This window comes from Malus domestica, chromosome 15, assembly GCF_042453785.1.
Source record: "Malus domestica chromosome 15, GDT2T_hap1".
Classification (NCBI taxonomy): Eukaryota; Viridiplantae; Streptophyta; class Magnoliopsida; order Rosales; family Rosaceae; genus Malus; species Malus domestica.
In genome coordinates, this window is record NC_091675.1 from 14,058,308 (window position 1) to 14,082,642 (window position 24,335).

General features: G+C 34.7%; 1 protein-coding gene and 2 long non-coding RNA genes across 3 annotated transcripts; 1 reads left to right on the top strand and 2 right to left on the bottom strand.

Moving 5' to 3' along the window:
- Positions 1-7,608: 7,608 nt before the first annotated feature.
- LOC139192604 (uncharacterized) lies at positions 7,609-9,595 on the bottom strand. Its single transcript, XR_011576819.1, has 2 exons — positions 8,310-9,595; positions 7,609-7,920 (listed from the first exon to the last, which is right to left on the bottom strand). It is a non-coding gene; the product is annotated as an uncharacterized lncRNA (long non-coding RNA).
- Positions 9,596-9,925: 330 nt separating this feature from the next.
- On the bottom strand, positions 9,926-11,087 carry LOC139192568 (uncharacterized). Its single transcript, XR_011576771.1, has 2 exons — positions 10,488-11,087; positions 9,926-10,407 (listed from the first exon to the last, which is right to left on the bottom strand). It is a non-coding gene; the product is annotated as an uncharacterized lncRNA (long non-coding RNA).
- A 4,135-nt stretch (positions 11,088-15,222) lies between these two features.
- Positions 15,223-21,694, top strand: LOC103431490 (disease resistance protein RPV1-like). Its single transcript, XM_070814303.1, has 5 exons — positions 15,223-15,859; positions 18,373-19,480; positions 19,722-20,003; positions 20,109-20,813; positions 20,928-21,694. The coding sequence occupies exons 1-5, from the start codon at positions 15,330-15,332 to the stop codon at positions 21,525-21,527; spliced, it is 3,225 nt and encodes a 1,074-aa protein (XP_070670404.1). The 5' UTR covers positions 15,223-15,329; the 3' UTR covers positions 21,528-21,694.
- The last annotated feature ends 2,641 nt before the right edge of the window (positions 21,695-24,335 follow it).

Below are 24,335 nucleotides of genomic sequence, written 5' to 3' on the forward strand. Positions count from 1 at the left end.
TGCCAATCTGTACCATTTTCGAGAAGAACTCGATTGCTTTGCTTGTCTTGCTGTTCATTGCAAGCCCACAAATGATTGAAGTCCAAAGACTTGTCTATGCTCCCACATTTCGCTTACATTTCTATAACCGCGGTACCAACAATTGCATCAGTTTTAATTCTGTTATATTCGATATACCTGCGAATCCATTCCCCTTGCTCTTATGCTCCAAACCGAGCACAGCCTGTGAAGAGCAACCTCTGTAAATTTATCCCCTTTTAACATTTTAGTTTGCACCTCTTGGAATAGAGCCGCCGCCTCGTTAAAATGGTAGTATAATTGTATTGTACATACATACCCATCAAACACTTCTCTTGCCTCACCAAACCTACACAATTTACAGAGCCAGATACCATACTAGTACAATAGAACATGTTTTTCACCAGCATTTCATAAAAAATTCTCCGGCCATCATTTAAACAACCACATTTATGCGTTTCCAGTTCTAGTACTGAATCCAAGTTCACTTTTAACATATTCATGAATTTTTTTACCAAGCTCCAAATTTTTCAACGCTTTGCAAGCTGAAATGGTTGCTTACAACCGTAGCTTCATCAGGCTTCTCATTGCTCTCACATCGCATCCCCCAAAACACATCCAAAGCCTCCTCAAACCTCCTGCACTTAAGATACCTCAAGATCGTGACGTTCCAACAAAGCCTGTTTCTCTCAGGCATTTCATCAAACACCTGCTTGAAACTCTCGACCATGTCAATGAGCGAGTTACACACATACACATCAAACTCAATTCCAGTTTTTACCACAAACCCATGAACCTTCACCTTCCCGAACCTCTCCCAAGCATCCAAAGGCTTTGAAAACAAATGGTTGTTTCCCGCATTGGAAAACTCGACGTGGGCAAGTCCTTTCTCTACTTCAAAGGTCCACTACATCATCTGATTAGACAATTACACAATCACATGGATCGTCTAAGTGTGACATTTGATAAGTGTTTGTATCCTAAAAACCATTATGTCAAGTACACAATTTGATGGGTGGTCTAAGACCATCTCCATCTCTTAGGGATAAAGCTTAAAAATTTAAGTCAGGAAATTTTAAGCCATAATCTATAAACTATTTTTCTCCTCCAACTCTCATGGCTTAAAATTTTAGTCCGAAATTATTGAATAATGATTTTAGCCTAATTTTTTTTTTGGTAACCTTTTTGAAAATACAATTTATGTAGATTATCCTAATTTATTTTTATAAACATTTTATTCTAAAAATATTTAAATTCCGATAAGTAATTAAAATCCATACAAATACATATGTATTTATAAAGTTTTAAGTTAAATTTGATTCAAATAATTTTTTAAAGAGAAATTTTATTTGAACTCATATTTTGTATCTCAACACTCAACTTTGAGTTTAACAATAAGAATAAAATAAAGGGTAAAGTGAATAGTACCAGGATTGACTTTTTAGTGTAAAAATATGGTTTTTCGTTAAAGTGAACAGTACCGATAACTTTTCATTAAACTTCCCTAGTTTTTATATCCACACTGTATTTGATTTATCTATTATTATCTATTTACACCAAACATTATTTCTAAAACCCTTACTTATCAAAACTCAACTCAATCAAACCTTTTTTTACACCCAACTCAATCTACTTAAAAATAAAAAATAAAAAAACTCTAACCAGTGTATCATCTCCATGGAGCAAATCTTCTTCTCTCTCTCTTTAAAAAAATCCTTCCATCTCCCATGGTTGTCATTCTGCACCTCCATCTACTCCTTTGTAGTCATCCAAACCTCTTCCTCTTCATTTTCTTCATCATTTGACATCCCTAAATTTCTAGAGCACTAATTAGCTTAATAATCGGTATGAGCTTCTGGTTAGAGTGTTTAATGAGTTTGGTACGTTTCAATTAAATGAGAATCTTCTAGCCTTTATATTCCTATCTATGGTAGAAAAATGGTACGTCCATGATAACTTTTGGTAGATCAATGAATATTTTTAACCGTGGATATTTATTAGATACAAAAGTTGCGGACAACAACTCATATTACTTTGAACTGTGGCTAAAATGTATATCGCCTTTGCACGTTTTATAGGCGAACTCATAGCTAAGCGATTTTTATTATGGAGCAAAACTTATTGAGTTTATGCATTTTAATGATTAAACTGATAAATATTTTGACCATATATGGATTTAATATCATAGTATCTTTTAGCCTCTATATGCCATAAAAGTTGCGGACAAAAATTCACAATACATATAACTGTGGTTAAAAAGTACATCGCCTTTGCATGTCTTATAAGTGAACTCATAGGTAAGCAGTTTTATTGTTGACCAAAACTTCGGGAATTGATCTAACTTGAATGTATCATTGAGCTTATGCATTTTAATGATTAAATTCATAAATATATTGACCACATATGAATTTAATATCGTATTGTCTTTTAGACTCTATATTGGTATCTGTGGCAAAAAAAAGGGTACCTCCATGAGAAAATTTTATAGATCGATGAATATTTTCAATCTGGATATTTATTAGATACCAGAAGTTATAAGTCTATTCATAAAAGTCTATGTCACGCCCCGATCTCAACATACGTCTAAGATCGACACGTGACGTCATCAAATAATTGTATCTCTATCATATCCCGTCTCCAGGATATGGGCAAGCACAACTCAAGATCCAACTGCGTAATAATTTTTTGTATACTTTATGGCTGCATCTAACCTCCTTGTTAGACTAGCTATGTACCCTAAACAGGGATTAAGCTATTCGTAGTTCGTCCTTTCACTACACTCTGGCGTTTATCACAGTACGTTCAAGCAGAAAAGCATAGCATTTCTCAATCATTTATTAGAACTTGACAAGCCTGAAATTACTAGGTCCAGAGCTACATAACAAACCCACATGATATTCAAGATTTCCATTCCATCCATCATATAAATCACTATGTTTTCATCATGATACCTCAATCCACAACATGTAACATATCAAAGAACCAACAAAGCACAATATTATTCTCATGCCACATTGATCTACTAATCCATTCATAATAATAACAATCATATCCAACGACACTCCACAATCATGTCAATAAATCAAATCCATGAATCAAAGATGCACAATATTAACGTCTAACTACGTTAATCAATCAATGAAATAACATATCATTTCATGAATTTAATTAAAGAACTCTATATAAATCCCCACTTGGTTTATAAGTAATAACATGGTGAATTCCATTTATATTCACAAGGTCTACTGTGGTTGCTCCCATTCACTCGAATCTAGGGTTGTACTAACCTTATGAAAATGAGCAAGAGCAAGGATTCTTGACCACTCAACGGAATCCAACTAAAATATGGCACCCATCGAAATTTTCCAAGTATAACCAATCCTCATCACTCCTAGTATGCGTATGATCCCCCCAACGCGGATATACCAAGCAAAACTATATGCATAGTCTAATAACATAGGTAGTGATCACCCAACGCGGATATACCAAGCATGATCACCCTTAAGAGTCCCCCAATGCGGATATACCAAGAGGATTGTATCCTATAGCTCTAGGTAGTGATCACCCAACGCGGATATACCAAGCATGATCACTCCTATAATGCGTATGATCCCCAAATGCAAATATACCAAGCAGAACCATATGCATAGTCTAATAACATAGGTAATGATCACCCAACGCGGATATACCAAGCATGATCATGCTTAATAGTCTACCAACGTGGATATACCAAGCAGGACTGTATCCTATAACTCTAGGTAGTGATTACCCAACGCGGATATACCAAGCAGGACCATCCATGTACCACTGCTACATGGTGCAGTAAATTCAACACACAACTCAACCCTTATCAGTTACAACGTAGTCACCTACACCATCAACTTCTCATAGCCACCAACTAATATGTCATACAAGCATATAAGTTCCACATAACACTTCCAATAGGATTCTAGGATCACATTGTCATAACATCTATCATACTTATCATTCACATTATTAAGAAGATAAATAAACACACACACACACACACACACACACACACACACACATATATACATACATACATATATATATATATATATATATATATCACAATATGACGTCCCATACACATAAGCCGATGTATATATCATATGAGATAACTCACTAACCAATATAGGCCCACTAAGCCCTACATGGTCTCTAGTAATACTGATTTTAATATTTAAGATCAACTCGTAACATATTGACTAAAAGTCAAGTCTCTGTCAAATGTGGGGTCCACAAACCTATACAAGTCAATCTGAAACATCCGCCCATGGATTTCCAATATGTAACTTCCCAAGGGTCTCATTAATCTTTTAAAATAATATTTTAAAATTTCAGAACGATCCAACGGTCGGATCTCTGCCAATTGCTAGAATTAGGTTGCTATCAACGTTTGATTTTACAAATTTAGAATTTCAATTCGGGAAGATACGTACGTCGGATTCCCAATCCATCAGTCCATATGGTCCTCAAATATTACGTACTATTACGTATTTAAGTTTGGTGCTGATCCAACGGTCGAATCATCAATTCATATAATGACCTCGCGACGGCCAACTAGGCAATCAACTACAAAACTATGTTAAACATTGGAATGTCACTAAATGGGTGTCAAATATGAAATCGGGGCACCAAATTTAGCTTAGGATAGACAAGTCAGGTTTCGGCCTATGAGCCGCCGCACGCTGCTGCAGGCCGTCCAGACTCGTCGGAAAATTCAACTATTTTCAAAATTTACCAAATTTCACATAAATGTGGATCTTGATGAATGGAGCAAGTTTCATACCTGTGACTAAGCTCAATTTGGCCAGGAGAAGCCTCAAATCACTACGAACCCGTTGAAAACCTTAGAAATGGGTGGCTTCAATTCGACTTCTCCGGTGCTCCGCCGCCTCCAAGGTTGTTTGGGTTTTGTTCATGGCCTTAAGAGAGTCTAGTAGTGGTGGAGATCGATGTGATTGCATTCGGAAATGCCCGATCGCCGGCGTGGTACCACCTCGCCCACCGGTGCAGTTAGGGGTGGGCACGATTTGGTTCGGTGTGGTTTTGAAGCCAAAATTGAAATGAAACCAAACGTTTAGTTTGGTTTGATGTGGTTTCAAATGGTTTCGGTTTGGCTTTTAAGAAAAAATGTACAATTTGCAATTTAACATATTAATAAGTATTTCCCAATAGCAATAGGAAAAAGACATTTGTTATGTAAACAATTAGCATGTTGCATGCAGTTGTGATGTTAAAACATGTTTGTGCAACAAAATGGTGTCTCGTACAAGGTATAACATAAAACAAGTTGAATAACTTTGAATTCATTAAACGTGAGCGAAACTTTCATACTAGAATATGTGATATCATGCTTCAAATGAGTGGACTTCATTAGATCATTGTTCGACTCTTGATAACAAGATTAGTCCACCCTTGTACATATATGTGTGTGTGCGCCGTGTGGTGTGATGGTATAAAATAACAAAGGTCCTTCAAGTTAATGAACGAAAGAAAGTGATGAATGATGATATTCTAGTGTGGTTGAGTCCATACTAAGTGTATGGATTCTAACAAACAACCAATTAAAACATAAAATCTAATATGGACATTTAATTAAATGTTTATTAATATTTGCGATGCAGTTTTCAAAAGCCAAAACCGAAACCAAACCATTTCCTATGTTGCGATTCGGTTTCAAAACTGCAAAAACCAAACTGTTCGGTGTAGTTCGTGTTTTGGTTTCAGTTTTCGATTCTAAGTGCCCACCCCTAGGTGCAGTTCTTCATGAACCCGAGCTAAATTTTGCCAATTTTTGGGTGAGATTGGTATAGGGAAGGTCGTGCAACGTTTTCCAGGTGGTTAGATAACGTGGTTCGCTGGAAAAACCGACAAAAAAGCGCCGGAGGTGATGAAGAGGACCGGGTCGGGTTGGAAAACCCCCTCCTTCTCTCTTCCCTCATTTCCCTCATTTTTTACCTCCCTTTTGATTGGGCACCTTCCCTCTTCTTCTCTCCCGCTTCTCTCATTTCCCCCTTTCTCCTGCTGCCATATGGCAGCCTCTAGTCTTTTATTTTTTAAACAATTAAAATGTCTCTAATTCCTTCATTTCAACTCCGATTTGTGAACGGTTTTCGCCTACGTGCTCGTAGGGTCAAGTTCAATCCAATTATACTTAGTGTGACCCCGTAAGTCCACATATTTTTAATGATTACTGGCCAAAATTCAAACTTCGTAATTAGTTTAATTAAAATCTAAATTTAAATTAATTCCCAAAAATAATATAAAATCTCCTTAATACAAATACGTAGTTTGAAATATTGAAATCCAGGAACGAGATTTCACATTCTAAGTCAATGCCACGTACAATATTTGTTAAGATATATTTAGGGAACTGTTATTAGCACTCCAAAAATCTCATTCTAGACTCCGTACAAGTGTATTTTTCTTTCTAATTATAGAAAGTTTGGAGTGCCAAATAAGATTTTTGAAGTGCTAATAACAATTTTCTATATTTATATACATTTTATTTTAGTTTGGAAGTTGACTTCCTTTTTTTTTCTTTCTTTATCAAGTTGGGAGTATCATTGACTGTGACCCTGTGCAACTAGTTGTTGATTCATTTTGAATAATCAACATTATTTCTTACAATGTCTTGAGTGTATGATTAACATAAAGAAAGCAGTCATAATACAAGCTGAATAGTAGTAATACTAATTAGTAAACAACTTGTGCATGATGTTTGCTTATAACAAAGTGGCATGAAGGGACAAATATGTAGGTTTCATGCATGACTTGGAATAGTATTAATAAATGCATGATGTTTGCTTATAACCAAGTGGCATGAAGGGACACATGTGTATGTTTCATGCATGACTTGGAATAGTCTTAGTCGTCGGGAGATTTTGCATCGATTTGTTTTTGTTTTCAATATGTATATATTAAGTTCTATTTTAATAGGATTGCTTACCACCCCTAAGTTGTGATAATGCCTTTATTTATTGTTGTTAAGTGAGTTTAATTAAATTTTGAGATTGTATTTATCCACTACATACATTACGATTTTTTTTTTATAGTCAAGCAATATCATTAGTAAGTTAGATGTTAGATTAGCAAATAATTTCTGATCGAACAATATACAATAAACAGACACGATTGGAGAATCCTCGAAATCCTCACAAACAGGATCTGGAAAGCATCCTCATTCTGTGGTGGGGAAGTCGGTGCATAAATAATTTTATTTTTTTATTTCATTCTAACTTGCTATGCAGCCTCAGACGGCAGCAAGTCTTCAATATACTATTAAGATCAGAGCTTCTCTAGTCCACAGACTTAAATCCACATACTATTTGCACATTTCGTTTTTAGCCATTAGATATATCTCAACGGCCAGCGTTAAGAACAGTGAATTATTAACACCTAATGATGTCATCTCTCTGCAAACCAAATTACAAATACAAATATAACACCAAAAAAAAACAGTGACTTATTAAAAGCCTAATGGTGAATTGGATCATAGATTTAACAAGCATAAATACATGTGCTTCACTGCAGGTTTTAAAAACGTTGAAGTTGATAAATGAATAGCTGGAAACATTAAGAATAGTTTTGTTCATTACTTACATAGTCTAATTTGTATAGGGCAGATTTGTTTCGACTCCACATTAAGAACTTATGTACAACCAAAAAGGCATGTACTCAATTTCACGATTGAGTTTAAAATTCTAATACAACAACAGCAAGGAAAATGGACTGAAAACAACAATTAATGACCAAAAAAGAATTGATGAATCCATTAAAATACAAAAATTTAGGCATTCACCAGTAATCCGACTTGAATGGCGTTGGATCAAGTGTTCCTCTTGTGGTTTAAACAGTCATTATCAATCAAGCCTCCTGTAAAGACAAAAATTAGAAGCCATTTATTTGAATAAAAGATGAAAACCTTCTCCCTTTTTACAGGAAGAACTCATTCTGCAAACTGATGGTGACTAATGATAGAAGGGTACCATGGTAAATACATTGAGAAAAATAGTTTGAACTAAATTTTCTTGCAAACTAGTATTAGTTACCGACCGCTATCATCTCAACCTTTTTGGGACCCAATATATATATATATATATATTGGTTATTTCTGGACGGATGAAAATAATTTTTAGAAATTAGATGCGGAAAAACACAGAATTTATAATTTTGCGAGCAACATGATGATAATAGAAATCAAGTAAACATAACAAAAGGCTTGAAATATTCATGGAAATTGTGAAATCATAAGAAATTTGTACATGTTACTTGAGTGTTTTGTAGTCGTTGGAGTAGCGATAAACCACATCAAACCAACTATCCATAGCACTTGCAAAAGGTCCATTGAACTGTCTTGATCAGTCAAAACTTTAAAAAATTAATCAAAATTATCAATTATGATTAAGTTTACGGGACTCCATGGAATTCATGTTTAATTGCAGGACCGGATGCATCCATTTCGTTCAAATCAATAAATACAACGCAATCAAATCAATAACAAAATACCTGAATTCAAAGATATAAGTCAGGGAGTATAGAAATCTTCAAGTCTTGAATAGATGGGAGCATATCCCTGCTTTTCGCAACAAAGCAATTCTTTTTTAGAAAATTACAGGAAGACAAATAAAACTGAAAACAAATTACTTCAATTGAATAGGGAATCTGCAAATTGCTACCACTCGATAATTTTGTAGAAGGTAAAATTCTATTTCATTTCCATGCAATAACAATGAGTACAATTCTGTAACAGTTCTCCACATTAACCCAAACCCACTTCTTCAATTCCTTCTTATTAACGAAATTCCACTGACGACTAAGAGCATCTCCAAAGGAAATGTCAAAAGATAAATGTCAAATGTTAATTTGACAGCTGATGTTGAAATGTCAGATATTATTTTTTTCCAACCGATATGTTTTTTTTTGTTATAAATGATATTTGTATGATTTATTTTAAAAAGAAATCAATTAAAATAAATTTTCAAGATCTATAATTAGTGCATTAATGGGGTCCACAAAATATAATAATTAAAAATGATTTGACATTACATTTTCTCATATGTCAAATTTGACATATGAAAACTCACATGTCAATCCACATAGGCTCCAACCTTTAAATTTGATTACATGATATTCCATTTAGAATTTGACATTTCATTTGGAGATGGTCTAAACAAATAGCCCTTCAATACATCGTTACAGAATCGCAACTTACCTTCCAAATTGGATTATGAGACTTCTTCATATCAAACACACACCTATTTTAGAAATTTTCCTATAAAATTGGGCAAAATGCAATAGCAATGATTGAATATCCCTACTTACCTTCCAAAAGCACTTCGCAGACTTCATCAATGGTAACATTATGCCCCCTCAACAAAGTTCCAAATTTTGCACACCAAATCAATCCGATCTAATTAGGAATAATATAATAAAAGGGCATACAGAGATCTAAAATGTTGAAATTACAATAAAAAAATCAAATCATGCGTAACTCCTTACTTATTTTATTTTTATTTTCATGCTGATTCATATTATGCATAACTTCATGCATATGCTGAAGAGAAGAAACTACAACTTGAGCGAGAAAATTTAAATATTAAATTAAATACTTAAATTAAAAAAAATAAATAAACAAAAGCATTGTAGTGTGTCTATGAAATAAAAAAAATTAAATTTTTTTCTTACTATTATATATTATATCAAATTTTATTAAAAAAAATATATAAAATATTTGATTTGAAACAAAGGCATTTTAGTAATCATACTGGTTTATATTTCGATTCTGCTGAATTAGTAAATAGTTTTATATAATTAGTGTCATTTTTATTCCAATTCTAGAACATTTAAATAAATAACTTTAACAGAAATCTAATTCTGATTTCTCTTCAATTCAATTTATTTTTAATTCAATTCCTCTTATTTTCAACTAGAACATTTACGTAAACGCGTAATCAGTTTTCTATAATCAACGATAACGTTAGAACCATGGAAGAAAATATCGATAATATATCGCCGATATTATCGTTTTTTTCGTGCACCGATATTTTAGGTGGTATCTAAGGGGTTTTCGGCAAAATGTCGCGATAATATCGATAATATCGCGATATTATCGATATTATCACGAAATGTCGGAAATGTGCAAGTCGGAGACGAACGCCGGAGCTTCTACAGCTCCGGCCGACTGTAAAACAACCCCCTAGACTCCGATCTAGGTATGAACATGAAATAGAAGACGAGAGGAACGTTTTTATAACGTTCGTTTGCCGTGAAACGGCCGGAGGTGTTCGGAAAGTTCGTCGACACCCACGGCCTCGCCGGAGATGGGTTTCCATGTTCCCGAGTCGAATTCATCCCAAAAACCTTGCAAAAAGAAGAGATAGAACTTCAATTTGACATCTAACCTTCGATCTAGAACATAAAAAGAAAAACCCCAAGCTTACCTAACCGGAGAAATTGAAGGAACTCGCCGGAGCAGGTGCGATGGTGTGCGTGTGGGTGTCGGTGCAGAGAGAAAGGAGAGGTGTATGTGGGTCGCGGTGCAGAGAGAAAGGAGAGGGAGGAGCAGAAGGCCGTGGTGTGTGTGTGGGTGGGGTGTCGGTGCAGAGAGAAAGGAGAGGTGTGTGTGGGTGTCGGTGCAGAGAGAAAGGAGGGTGTATGTGGGTCTCGGTAATATGGAACTCTATTTGCTGAAAGGTAATATGGCATCAAACTTCACTCAACTTTTTCTTTGGTAAATGGCTCTAGTCAACTTTTATTGTGACTTGTGAGGATGGAAGCAATAAAGCAACGATCAGATGTGGGGTGCATTCTTGTCGCTAATTGCAGTGAAAAGTAAAGGGAAATTTGGAAGAACTGTTGTACCTTGGTGGAAAGCGACTAGGATATGGTGCCTCAAAGGTGGTAATCAAACATGCAAATTGCAAAGAGTCATGCTCACGTATCATGAAAAAGCTATTTATCATAAGAAAAAATGTGTCCACTTGTGTATTCTTGAATTTTAATAGTAGACTGTAAATGACACAAGAAATCGATATGACAAAGAAATTGACGAACATTATGTTCTAACAAACATTAAAATTTCATCATGACAATCAAACGAGGACTTAAAAAATAAACAGTTCGAATCGTTCAAGTTCACTATATAATGAGTCCCATAACTAGTTTCCTTTCTTTAGGAACCGGATCCCCTTCGGACCCAAATGACTTGAGTCCAAAGATCAAATGATCCGAGCCATTGAAATTCGATCCAACAGCTGCAATTTTTATAACTTTTAGAGGACCCCTTGTTTGTAGTCGTTGGATCAAATTTCAATGACTCAGATCATTTGATGAGTAGGCTCAGTTTCTTTGGATCCCGAAGGGATCCGGTTCCCATTTTTTAAAACATAGAAATCCTTTCGAATTAAGACTCTGATATAAGTGAATTTAAAAGTAAAAACATAGAAATCCTTTCGAATTAAAACATAGAAATCCTTTCGAATTAAGACTCTGATATGAGTGAAGTTTGATGCCATATTACTCTTCACAATACACTCACTCTACACATAGAGATGATGAAGATAGTGAAAATTTTGAACCTCATAGGAACTCTATGTGGTACTAAGTCACTCATGTATCTTACCATGCAATGTATAAAGTGTAAAATATTGTACTAATTCATTATATATAAATGATTATGGTGTGTTTAGACTTCTTTCATTAATTACTACATATTTTCTATACTCACAATGTTTGTCAGCTCGCTATATAATCAACTTGATAATGTTAAATCCATCATGCAATGTATTTCCTTCCAATTTTTTTTGATAAACTAATAGATAATTGACTAAATAAACATCCTGCAAAGTTTCAATAAAAATTTCCAAGTTTTTCTTACAATTTTCGTGGTTTCCATGTAATTTTTATCGATATCGATATTATGCCGATATTTCCATCGATATTTCCGTGTTTTCGGACTACCGATATTTTCGATATTACCGATATTTTCTTCCTTGGTTAGAACGCGGTTCTATATTATATACACACACAATTTTCAAGATAGGGTTGTGGGAACGCGTTTAATGTGGAAAGGGATAGATCAGAAAGAAATCCATAGAGGATCCCTTTCCTTTAATGTAGCAGTCAAGTCAAACACCGCTTAAAGTGGACCTAATCTATAATTCATCGGTTAAGTGGAATCAATACTGGAAACTTCCTTGGTTTTCTCAGAAATGGGAAATTTGGAAAAATAATCAAATTTTGAATTCTGTATAGAATTACAACTACTTTTCAAAATTTATGATATTATTAACCATAATGTGATATGAAAGTACTAATTTATCCTTAATGACTAAAATTCTTGAATAAGGGTTTGTAACTGTAAGGGTCTCCTCAGCCGTCGTCATGACTTTAATTGTTCTGCAACTTGAGTACAGCAGATATGGGTTCCTACCTGAGCAATATTGTAAGCGAGGGAGACATAATTTAAAGCTAAAACTTATCCATATATCCACACACACAAACATATGATATATATATATATGCATATACTAGAAGAAAATGAATAGGAATATTGTCGGGAAACTGAATTTTCATATAGTTAAAGAAGAAGAGGAGGAAATGGTTCGTATTTGGGCGTTGGAGGATTGCAGGAGAAGATCGGTGTTAATACAAGAGGTTGTGGTGGCAGCGGCGTTTGGGTGTCATGGCGGCAAGAGCATCAGCCAGACTCAAAAGGGACTCTAGATTTTTCACCGCCCCACAACCACCATATCCAATTTTCCACAACCGCTACCTACACTGCCCTTCCACTCTTATGGCATGTTTATGTATCCGTAATCAGAATCAATTTACGGAATTTGATTCCGATTACGAGATAAACCTTTGTTTACATAATCTTGAGGAATCAAAATACATGTGGGGTCCACACGTATTAAGGAATCCAGCTCTTAATTTTGGAGGAATTGGACTCCCTACATAAGGGAGGTATTTCAATTCCTTGTGAGTTGAGGAATCCGGAATGAAGTTTATTTACCAATTATGCCCTCACTTGTTTCTTATTAGGGGCTTTTCGATCTAGGTCAAAAAATATAGGTAGTTTTTGAACTAAGTCCAGTTGTCCAATTATATATTTTTATACCAATTTTGCCCTTTTAGATAAAAATATTTAAATTCTTTAATTTTTGTATTATTTATTCAGTTTTTAATTTTGAATATTTAAATACTCAAACTAAAATATTATCTAGTAACCACCTAATGATGTTTACCTACAAAACCGATATAATTTAGTAACTACCTATTGTATAGGAAGAAAAATACTTTATACCAACAAAACAGATGTAATCTACTTGCAAAACAAAAATAAACTACCTATTGTATAGGAAGAAAAATGCTTTATACCTACAAAACAGATATAATCTACCAACAAAATAAAAATAAACTACCTATTGTATAAGAAGAAAAATGCTGAACCTCCATGGCAGAACATTAGAATAGAAATATGATATAATATACCTCCATTAAAGAAACAAATACTAAACAAAAAAAAAGGAACAAATACTAAGTTTCAGTTTACCTTACGCACAAAAATATAATAGAGCAAATATAAATGCATGATATTGTATTATTGCTTGCAATTGATAATGTATTGCCGAACGAATATGTAAAAAAATTGTGAAAGCTATGTAAAAACTGAAATTGTCATGAAGGATTTTGGAGGGAGGAACACAAAATATCACCCATGAAAGATGAGAGAAGAAAGAGGAGAATTGATTCCATGATCTAACAAAAGGAATTGTTTAGAAGAAGGAAAAAAAAGGAGGGATGAAATGGACTGGGGGTTGAGATTTTATTGCTATAACTAATCCTATAATTAAGGGATTAGTTAAACCACAAATAATCATATAATTAAGAAATTTTGAATATTTACTACAATTTATAAGTCTAAGGGATAAATATGGTACAAATTATAAATAAGCTTATGTGGAATATCAATTATTGGACATATTTCAATGCAGTGGATTGATTCTAGTAATAACTCACAAAATTGGATCTATATCAAATTATCCCTTCTTATTATCCTAACATTGCCCTTCATTTGACACTCATTATGCCATCTTTTAATAAATAAATAAAACCATTTTTATTTATTTATAGAGATGAATTTTATTATATAAATTTAATTCAATTAATTAATATGAAAATAATTTATTTATGTAAGGGTAATTTAGTTATCAACCTAGTTTTCATTCCGATTGAAGTGAATTAGTAAACAATTTATATGGATTCAACATCATTCCTGCCATCTTTTTAATAAATAAATAAAACTTATTTATATATTTTTATATAGATGAATTTTATTATATAAATTTAATTAAGAATTTAATTTAATTAATTAGTATGGAAATAATTTATTTATGTAAGGGCAATATAGTAATCAACCGAGTTTTCATTCCAATTGAAGTGAATTAGTAAATAACTTATATATACTCAACATCATTCATACTTCAATTCCAGACAGTTTTAATAAACAACTTCAACATGATTTTGATTCTAATTCCACCTCATTTCAATTCCTTCTCAATCCAATTTCTCCTCAATTCAATTTCTCTCAATTTGATTACGGATTAGTAAACGCGCCCTTAATAGATCCTCAGTCCCATTCTTCACCAGACCCTCATCCTCCTCCATTGAAGTATAATGGGACAAAATGTTTGATATTTCGTACGGAGAGCTATTTCTCCTAGTCGGTGCCACCGATGCTTTAGTCGGTACAACAGAACTACTACTTCGTTCAAAGGTTAAGACCAAAAAGATGATGATTTTAGTTATTCATGGTACATTAGTATTTTCATACTAAATTTTAGTTATAATTATCATAATCTTTAAATAGTGACTATAATTCTAAATACGGTTCAAATTTTGGTTACTTTTTCAATTTTTCCCTCAGAAGTTGACCGTTCTATTACGTGTCCGTACGGTAACGCGATGACTTTTGTCTATGTTGCCGGAAGGTGCTTTGCTTTTGAGAGGAGACTGGACTTGCGTCTTTTCACTCAAATCGAATTGAAAAATTAAATAAGAATCAACACACAAAAATAAACAAAGTCGTCTGGAAAAAAATTAGGTTAGGATGCTTTCCTGGGAAGAGTCAAGAGGTGTCCCCATTTTTTATTTTTTTGGACAAAAGCCAAAAGGTGTCCCTTGAGTGCTATAAATTCTTATTGCACACAAGACAAGCACTGCCATTTTTTCCTTGCTTTTCGCTTGAGTATCACTGTAGTGCCGTAAACAGTGACACCACCATGACAACCCATGAATCCTCTTCTTCATCCTCCTCCTCCTCCTCCTCAAAACTGTGGAAGTACGATGTGTTCTTGAGCTTTAGAGGCGAAGACACACGTTACGGCTTCACGGGGCACCTCCATGCTGCATTAAAAGACAGGGGCTACGATGTCTTTATTGACGACGACGGTCTGAAAAGAGGGGAACAAATAAGAGAAAAACTGTTCCAAGCAATCGAAGAGTCAAGGATCTCTATCATTGTATTCTCAAAGAAGTATGCGGATTCGAGTTGGTGTCTGGACGAGCTGGTAAAGATCATGGAGTGCAGAGACAAACTGGGCCGAGAGGCTTTGCCAATATTCTATGACGTCGATCCTTCGCATGTGAGGAAGCAAGAGGGTTGTTTAGCCCAAGCATTTCAAAAGCACGAAGACGACATCCGTGAAGAGAAAGATGACAAAGAACGTGAAGCTAAGAAAGAAAGGATAAAGCAGTGGAGAGAGGCTCTTACCCAAGCTGCAAATTTGTCTGGCCACCATCTTGAAAACAGGTAACTAATCTTTTTTCATTGGACTTTGAAGTCTTTTAGCAAAGAGGGTTGCTGCTATCTATTCCGATTTTCCACATTTCGAAACTTTTTATTGGAATGGTTGTTAGGCAAATAGCACACAAGAAAAATAGCTTCACCGAAACATCGAGATTTCCAAGATAAAAAAATGAGTAAAGCTAAGGGGACCATTTATTTTATTTTTATTTTTTAACAAAGCAAACGATTAATTTAAAATATATTTTATAAATGTTTAATTATATTTAAACTCCTAAAATTTAAAGGTTTTAATTTTTTTTATTTTTATCTAACATCTTTACTTTATCAAATTAAGAATTATGATTGTAATTTTCTACTCATTTTTATAGTATTTTAGAAGTCTACAACTTCCTTTTTAAGAGATAATCATGGTTTTTCATTTTAAATATTTTTCTAATTATCTCTTATTATTTTGACCAAAAAAAAAATATCTCTTTTTTTATTTTATATTTTTTCATACAAGATATTTTTTTGGCCTAAAATTAAAATATAATCTTACCTTCAAGGTAACAAAAATGGTTGACGTTTACATTTTTTTTAATTATTATGTATACATTTCATTGAGAGAATTATTTGTATACATTATTGGCTCATACGTTGATTTTATTCATATTATGAATTGGTACGTTTATTTTTAATTTTTTGTGCGTTCATTTTATTCATATTATGAATTGATACTTTTATGTCAAAAGTACAATCAGATTTTGAGTAAGACGCTTAGGTATATTAGGCTACATCAACATTTCTTTATTTATCAAATTAAAAATTATGATTATAATTTATGAAATTATGAGAAATTGCGGATATCGTATAAAAACGCCAAATAATTTTCAAGAGGGAAGTTACCCTATAGAAGGGTCTAACAAATTGGTAATTGAAATTAGATCTCTTTTAATTGATTCTTAAGAGCATAACATGAGTTATTCGGCATATTTTGATTTGATCAAATTTGTGGACGGTTCTACGAAGAAACACTTATGATATTAGAACTCATTTTTAAATTATTTTAGAAGTTGTGGACTCCTTTTTAAGATATAATCATGGTCTTTCATTTTAAATATTGTGAGTAATTTTGCTCACACCATAATTATTGTGTATGCTCACCATACACTTAATTATTTGTCATGTGTCATTTCAACTAATTCTAGTTAATTTTCACAGTAAATATTATTTTTTCAATTATGGAAAAAAAAAACAAAAAAGTTACCAAGGTTAGTTGAATTGTCACATGACACATGATTAGGTGTATAATAAGCATATACCAAAGTTTAGGATGGTGAACGAAAATACTCCCTTGAATATTTATCTAATTAGCTCTTTTATTATATTTTTTCGTACAAAGTTTAGGATAGTAGAATGTAGTTTAATAGAAAGTCGTTTACCAAAAAATAAAAAATAAAATCCAAAAGCCAAGGATGTTTGGTCTAACAAATTTAAAAATCAAGCACCTAAATCAAAATTTCCCTTTTACAAATCATATGATGTGATTCTTGATGACACATCTCATAATTTGCTAATTTGACCTAAAAATTAACGTTACTAAAATGAAATTTTTGGCATTGAAAGTTATATACAATACTCCAAGTCCACGCATCGAAAATTAAGGTTATTTTGTTCTAGGGTTTAAATGATATTGGGCATCTCTCTCCTATATTTTGCAAGTTGATTTTAGGTTGAAATCAGTGTATCAAATAGATATATGCTAGTTTAGTCGATTTGTATATGTATATAATTGCACCAATGAGAAATAATAAGTTGTGCGAAAGTGTCAAATGTGAAATCAATAAACTAATACAAAAAAAATAGAACAAAAACGAAACAATCTAAAATGACATTAAGATTTATACTCGTTCGGCTTAAACTTATATGCATTTCGAAGACGGCGAGAAAATTTCACTACTAATCAAAATAAAGATTACAAATAAAGTTTAGTTCTTAAACCCCAAATCTCATGTATACCCAATAACTCTCACTCAAACAAAAAACAATAAAGATGAAAATGCATACTAAATTTCTTCTCTCCCAAAAGCCACAAAAGTAACACCAGTATCATTGAATGTGGAATTGCCAAAAAAAAAAAAAAAACTACAAGAAAGCATCATATGCCTTGTATACCTGCTGGGGCAAATACCCTAGCCACTCACGTGGCAAGCACATGGTGCAAATAAAAGGAACCAAACAGATGGGCCCATGGTGCAAACAAAAGGAACCAAAACAGATGGACACTCAAGTAATTGAAGGCCCAATCGGAATGGAGCCACAAATCCAACACAACAGACTACAGTGTCTTTCTTCCAAATCTTCCCTGGTTCTATTTTTTTCACAAATCCTAAACCATAATCTCTTAAACCTGTATTGAAAGTCTAAGCAGTCAGGCAATATTATCACCCTCCATGTCGTTCATGTTTACTGATTGAGTGAAGTGATAGCTTCTAGTAATCCTTCATTGAGTTAATGCTGACTAATTAAGTTTTCAGGCATGAAGAAAAGCTTATTACGAGAATTGTTGAAGAGAATATTAGGGAATTGCTTCCCAGCACAGATGAATTACACGTGGCAAAATACCCGGTTGGAATCGACTTTCGTGTTCAACCAATTATCAATGATCTTTCAAGTGGTGGATCAAATGACGTTAAAATGGTTGGAATTTGGGGGATGGGTGGATTGGGCAAAACAACTGTTGCCAAAGCCATTTATAACAAAATTCATCATAGCTTCCAATTCAAATGCTTCCTTGAAGATGTTTGCCACCATGGTACAAGCCAACATGGTCTGCTTTGTTTACAACAAAAATTTATTTCTGACATCTTACAACATGCCAAGCCTCAAATTATTAGTAGCGTTGCTGCAGGGATCACTGTTATAAGACAACATCTCCAACGTAGAAGGGTACTTGTCATTATTGACAATGTAGATAAAGTGGAGCAACTAAATGCAATAGCGGGAAATCGTGAATGGTTTGGTCCAGGAAGTATACTTATCATAACAACAAGAGATGAGCATATACTAAATCAATTGAGAGTGAAAATGAGATATCCAGCTTGGAGAATGAATGAAGAGGAAGCTCTTGAGCTTTTCAGTTGGCATGCATTTGACAATAGTTGTCCTAAAGAAGAATATCTTGAATTGTCAAAGAAGGTAGTTTCTTACTGTGGAGGTTTGCCGTTAGCACTCCAAGTTTTAGGCTCTTCTCTTATTGGCAGACCCATAACAGAGTGGCAAAGCCATCTAGAGAAATTGAAAAGAATGCCAGAAGGAGAAATTATAGAAAAACTCAAAATAAGCTTTGATGGGTTAGATTATAATCAAAAAGCTATATTCCTTGATATATCTTGTTGCTTTCTTGGTTTGGAGAAGGATCATGTCACAAAAATATTAGATGAATGTGGCTTCTTTGCAACAAAAGAAATCAGCGTTCTCCGTGAACGGTGCCTTGTCACTGTTGAACTAGGCGAGCTAAAAATGCATGATTTGATTCGAGAAATGGGCAAGACAATAATTTCTGAAAAATTCCCTACTCAGCCTGAAAGATGGAGTAGACTGGGGGATCCAGAAGCCGTGGTAAACGTGTTGACAAATAAATCTGTAAGTAGTTTTTGAATAAAGTTTATTATTAATGCTCGCTAAATCATATCCTAGTGCAACTGCTAACATTTTATAATATTATGTAGAAATATACTTATAAGTACAATAAACCTTCACGTGGAAATAGAAGTAATTAAATCGATTTCCAACCGATCATATGACAATTGTTTGAAGTAAATCATTTTTCAGACGCAAATTACCCTTTTATTACTCAACATATGCCCTTTTGTTTACTTAACAGGGATCTGAAGAAATTGAAGCACTTTCTCTAGATTTGCCAAGCTTTAAAAAAAAGGCTAGTTTCAGTACAAAAGCATTTGTCAATATGAAAAAGCTGAGATTGCTAAGGCTCAACTATGTAGAGCTCACTGGAAGCTTCAAACATTTTCCGAAAGAGTTGAGATGGTTGTGCTGGCATGGATTCCCTTTCAAGTACATGCCAGAACACCTTCTTAATCAGCCAAAACTTGTTGCTCTTGACCTGCGGTTCAGCAAACTCAGAAAAGGCTGGAAGAATTCCAAGGTACAATCACCCTTAGCCAGTTATAATTAATTCCCGCTCTGATTTTATTTTTTAAGCCATATTCTTCTTGGATTTTGAATAATATTTTCTTTTGGGTTTGTGCAGCCGCTCGAAAATTTGAAAATCCTTGATTTCAGTGTATCCCGTTGGTTAAAAAAGTCACCAGACTTTTCAAGGCTCCCAAATCTCAAAGAATTGAATTATTTCGGCTGTTGGAGTTTGTCCAAGATTCACCCATCCATTGGTCAACTTAAAAGACTCACTTTGGTAAATTTTGAATTCTGCGGTAAACTTAGGTGCCTCCCAGGGGAATTCTGTAAGTTGAAATCTGTTGAGACTCTTCGTCTGTTTTGCTGTTCATTAAGAGAACTGCCTGAGGGCTTAGGGGAGATGGTATCATTGAGACAACTTGATGCAACTAGTACAGCCATAAAACAATTCCCCAACGACCTTGGGAGTCTAATTTCTTTACAAAAGTTGAAACTTGGAGGCAATAGTTGTCGTAGCCTACCTAGCCTCAGTGGTCTTTCATATCTCGTATATTTGAGTTTAAGTAGGTGCGAGAATCTTCGTGCAATTCCCGATTTACCAACAAATTTGGAAGTCTTGGAAGCAGATTTATGCCCTGCATTGGAAACAATGCCAGACTTTTCGCAAATGTCAAACATGAGACAACTGTGTCTGGATAATTCGCCCAAAGTCAGAGAGGTTCCAGGTTTAGGCTTGGGTAAATCATTAAACTCCATGGCAGAGCTTCATATGCTCGAGTGCACCAATCTCACAGCTGAATTTAGGAACAACGTCCTACAGGTCTTTCTCTATCTCTGTCTCCTCCTACTCGTCTTTCTCTATCAATCACAGACAAAAACACAACCGCACATGTACAAGTATTTGACACTATATTACTTTGTATGTACATTATAGGGATGGACTTCTTGCGGAGTTGGTGGTATTTTTTTGAATGTGAGTTATGATATTCCAGAATGGTTTGACTTTATCGCTGACGGCAATAAAGTCAGTTTTGATGTTCCTCAATGTGATGGTCGTAATTTTAAAGGGTTGACACTCTGCTGGGTTTGCTTGCAATTCCGATTTGGAAGTGTTGCCTTTACTGTTGTCAATTGTACCAAGCATACTACCTCGAGGGTCTCTATGCCTTGGGTAGCAAGAGAGGATTATTTTTGGCAGGGACAATTTTCGAATGATAAGCTCAAGCTCAATTTGCAAGGCGGGGACAAGATTGTTATTCTTTTAGAGGGTTCTTTTTCTAGTATAGTGAAGAAAACTGGGATAAATCTAGTATGGGACAAACCCTTGAAGGAAAACAAGCATCTTGGTAGGGGTGATTATTACTATGAATATGAATCTGAAGCACTTCCGGATTGGTTGTATGATGAGTCAAGTCCAGGACCAAGCCATGGTGCATCTGATAATCATCCCACTAATCAAATGACGACTACTACATATGAAACCCAAATGGAAAAGGCAAAAGGTTTGAAGAAAGAGCATTGCCAGATCGGTTGAATAGATGCTATTCCTGTATTATACTCTCCCGCAGACCATGTCAGCTGTCTTTCTCGTTTTCCCAGCTCTATTATTCGGACATTTGATTTGATTGCATCCAACAGATGATTTGTTCCTCATTTTACTGACAATTCATTTGCGATATTGACTAGTTGTTCAGTTGTTAATTGTTCTATGCTTTACAAATATTCATATTCTCTTGTGGAACCAAATTATTAGCATCATACTTCGACTTTTGCTGTCCTAAATCAATATTTTAGATTGAAATGTGCAGTTACTGACCATGGATGCAAACATATAGAAATCGGGACTTTAATCTCACTTGGAACCCTATCTATCAACTCCTCTGCTTCGTCTAACAGTCTAGCACAGCCAAGAAGGTCGATCAGGCAACCATAGTGTTCTAACCTCGCTCAATCTCATATATCTTTCTCTTGGAGCTGAAGAACTCACAACCCTCATCTACCAACCCTCTGTGAACGCAGTCAGTTAAGACAACAATGAAGGTGAAATCATCAGGCTTCATGCCAATATGTACCATTTTCGAGAACTCGATTCCTTTGCTTGTCTTGCCATTCCATGCAAGCTCACAAATGATTGAAGTCCAAAGATTTGTCTATGCTCCAACATTTTGCATACATTTCTATAACTGCGGTACCAACAACTTCATCAATTTTTAATTATGTTATATTCGATATACCCCTGAATCCATTCCCCTTGCTCTAATGCTCCCAACGGAGGACAGCCTGTGAGGAGAGCAACCGCTGTAAATTTATCCCCTTCAATTCTTTTAGTTTGCCTTGTTAAAACAGTTGTATTGTATACCCATTAAAAATTCTCCAGCCTTCAATCAAATAACCATGTTTTACATACATATTCAACAACCACATTTCCAGTTCTAGTAGTGAATCCAAGTTCACTTCTAACATATTTATGAATTTCTTCACCAAGCTCCAACATTTTCGATGCTGTGTGTTCGCTCCCTAAATCCGCCATGGGGCCTTGCGGGCAAGCCGGGGATTTACTTCACATACGAGATTGGTGGGTGCGGGCGTGCCACTACTAGATGCCGCTAGTAGACGGGATTTGAATGACTGAGGTTGTGCCTTTTGACTTCAAACCAAAAGATTGTGCCATTTGAGTGAGAGTTGCTCAAATTAAGGTTCTTTGTTTGCCTTAAAAATAAGGACTCTACTTATATGGAGAGATAGAACAATATGTAAATGACAAGGTTGCTTGGAAATATAAATGACAGAGGAAAGTGACTAATATTGCAGATTGCTTGTAATTTATATGACTGGAAATGAGTACATAAAAGCTACAAATCAGATCGATACTACAAGTGAGTAGCAGAGCTAATAAACAAGAAAAGCAAAGGATGCTTGGCTAAAAAATAAATGTCTACAAGGAAGCTGATGAGCTAATTTGAGTAGAGTTTTGATTGGTTGTTTTGAGTGTCTCAAAACCTTGTGCATCTGCTCCTTTTTATAGAGGTCTAGAGGAAACCTCCTGCTGAGGTTTTTGTACTTGCCCGAAAGAAGCTTGGGCAGCTTGTATTGTGAAATATTTAGAATAAGCAAGTTTGAATCTCCACCACATATCTCCACCATTTGTAATTAATAATAAAAAGAAGCAAGCTGTCTTCTTTCACATGCCTCCTGCAAGAATGTCTGCATGCTTTTCCAATCTACTTGAAGGCATGCAAATCTTCACCACCCAAACAAATTGGAGAAACAATATTATAATGTCCACTTGTAGCTAAATATCTTCCAAGTTAGTCTTCTTGCATAATAATCCTCCAAATGCCATATTTTACCCCAATGACCCAAATAAGTAAAAATTGGCATATTTTGAATGCAAACACTGTGCAAGCTGAAATGGTGGTTACAACCGTGGCTTCATCAGGCTTCTGGTTGCTCTCACATGACATCCTCCGAAACATATCCAAGGCCTCCTCAAACCTCCTGCACCTAACATACCTCGAAATCGTAACGTTCCAACAAAGCCTGTCCCTCTCAGGTATTTCATCAAACACCTGCTTGAAACTCTCAACCATACCCAATTACGCATACATGTCAATGAGCGAGTTACACACACACCATCAAACCCAATTCCAATTTTTCCAACAAACATATGAACCTTTTCACCTTCCCGAACCTCTCCCAAGCATCCAATGGCTTTAAAACAAATGGGTAGGTAAAATTATAGGGGCACAAGCCCTCCTCCCTCAGCCGCCTGAAGAGCTCAACGGCGCTTCTGAAACTACTCCTTTTGGCAAACGCCTTGATCATTACATCGTAAACAAACAAGCACGGATCTTTGATGAAACGGAAGACGTTCTCGGCGTAATCAAAGTTTCCGAGAGATGGGTTGGTGTAGAAAATCATGAGCATGTTAACGGCGGCTCTGTCTTGGTTGCAGGAGGTTGATAAGGAGATTCGTTTTTTTTATTGGTTTACAAGGAAGTTCATTCGAACCTAAAGTTCATACGCACATCCTCTCCACTAGGAGGTTGAGAGCTCATTTCGTGAACTTCTTAAGGTAAAAATCATATGCGTTCATTCAGAAAATCATAAGTGTATTTTTATTTCTAATTATAGAAAATTTGGAATGTCAAATTAGATTTTTGAAGTGTTAATAGCAATTACTTGTTTTTTTATGCATCGGTATTTTTAGACTAGAGGGAGGGAAGTTCGGTTAAGCTACACAATGGATAACTTAATTTGGTATCGAATCCGTCATCCACGAGATTCAAATCTAAAACCTCCCACTTCCAAATAAAGAGGAATACAACCATATTGTAATACT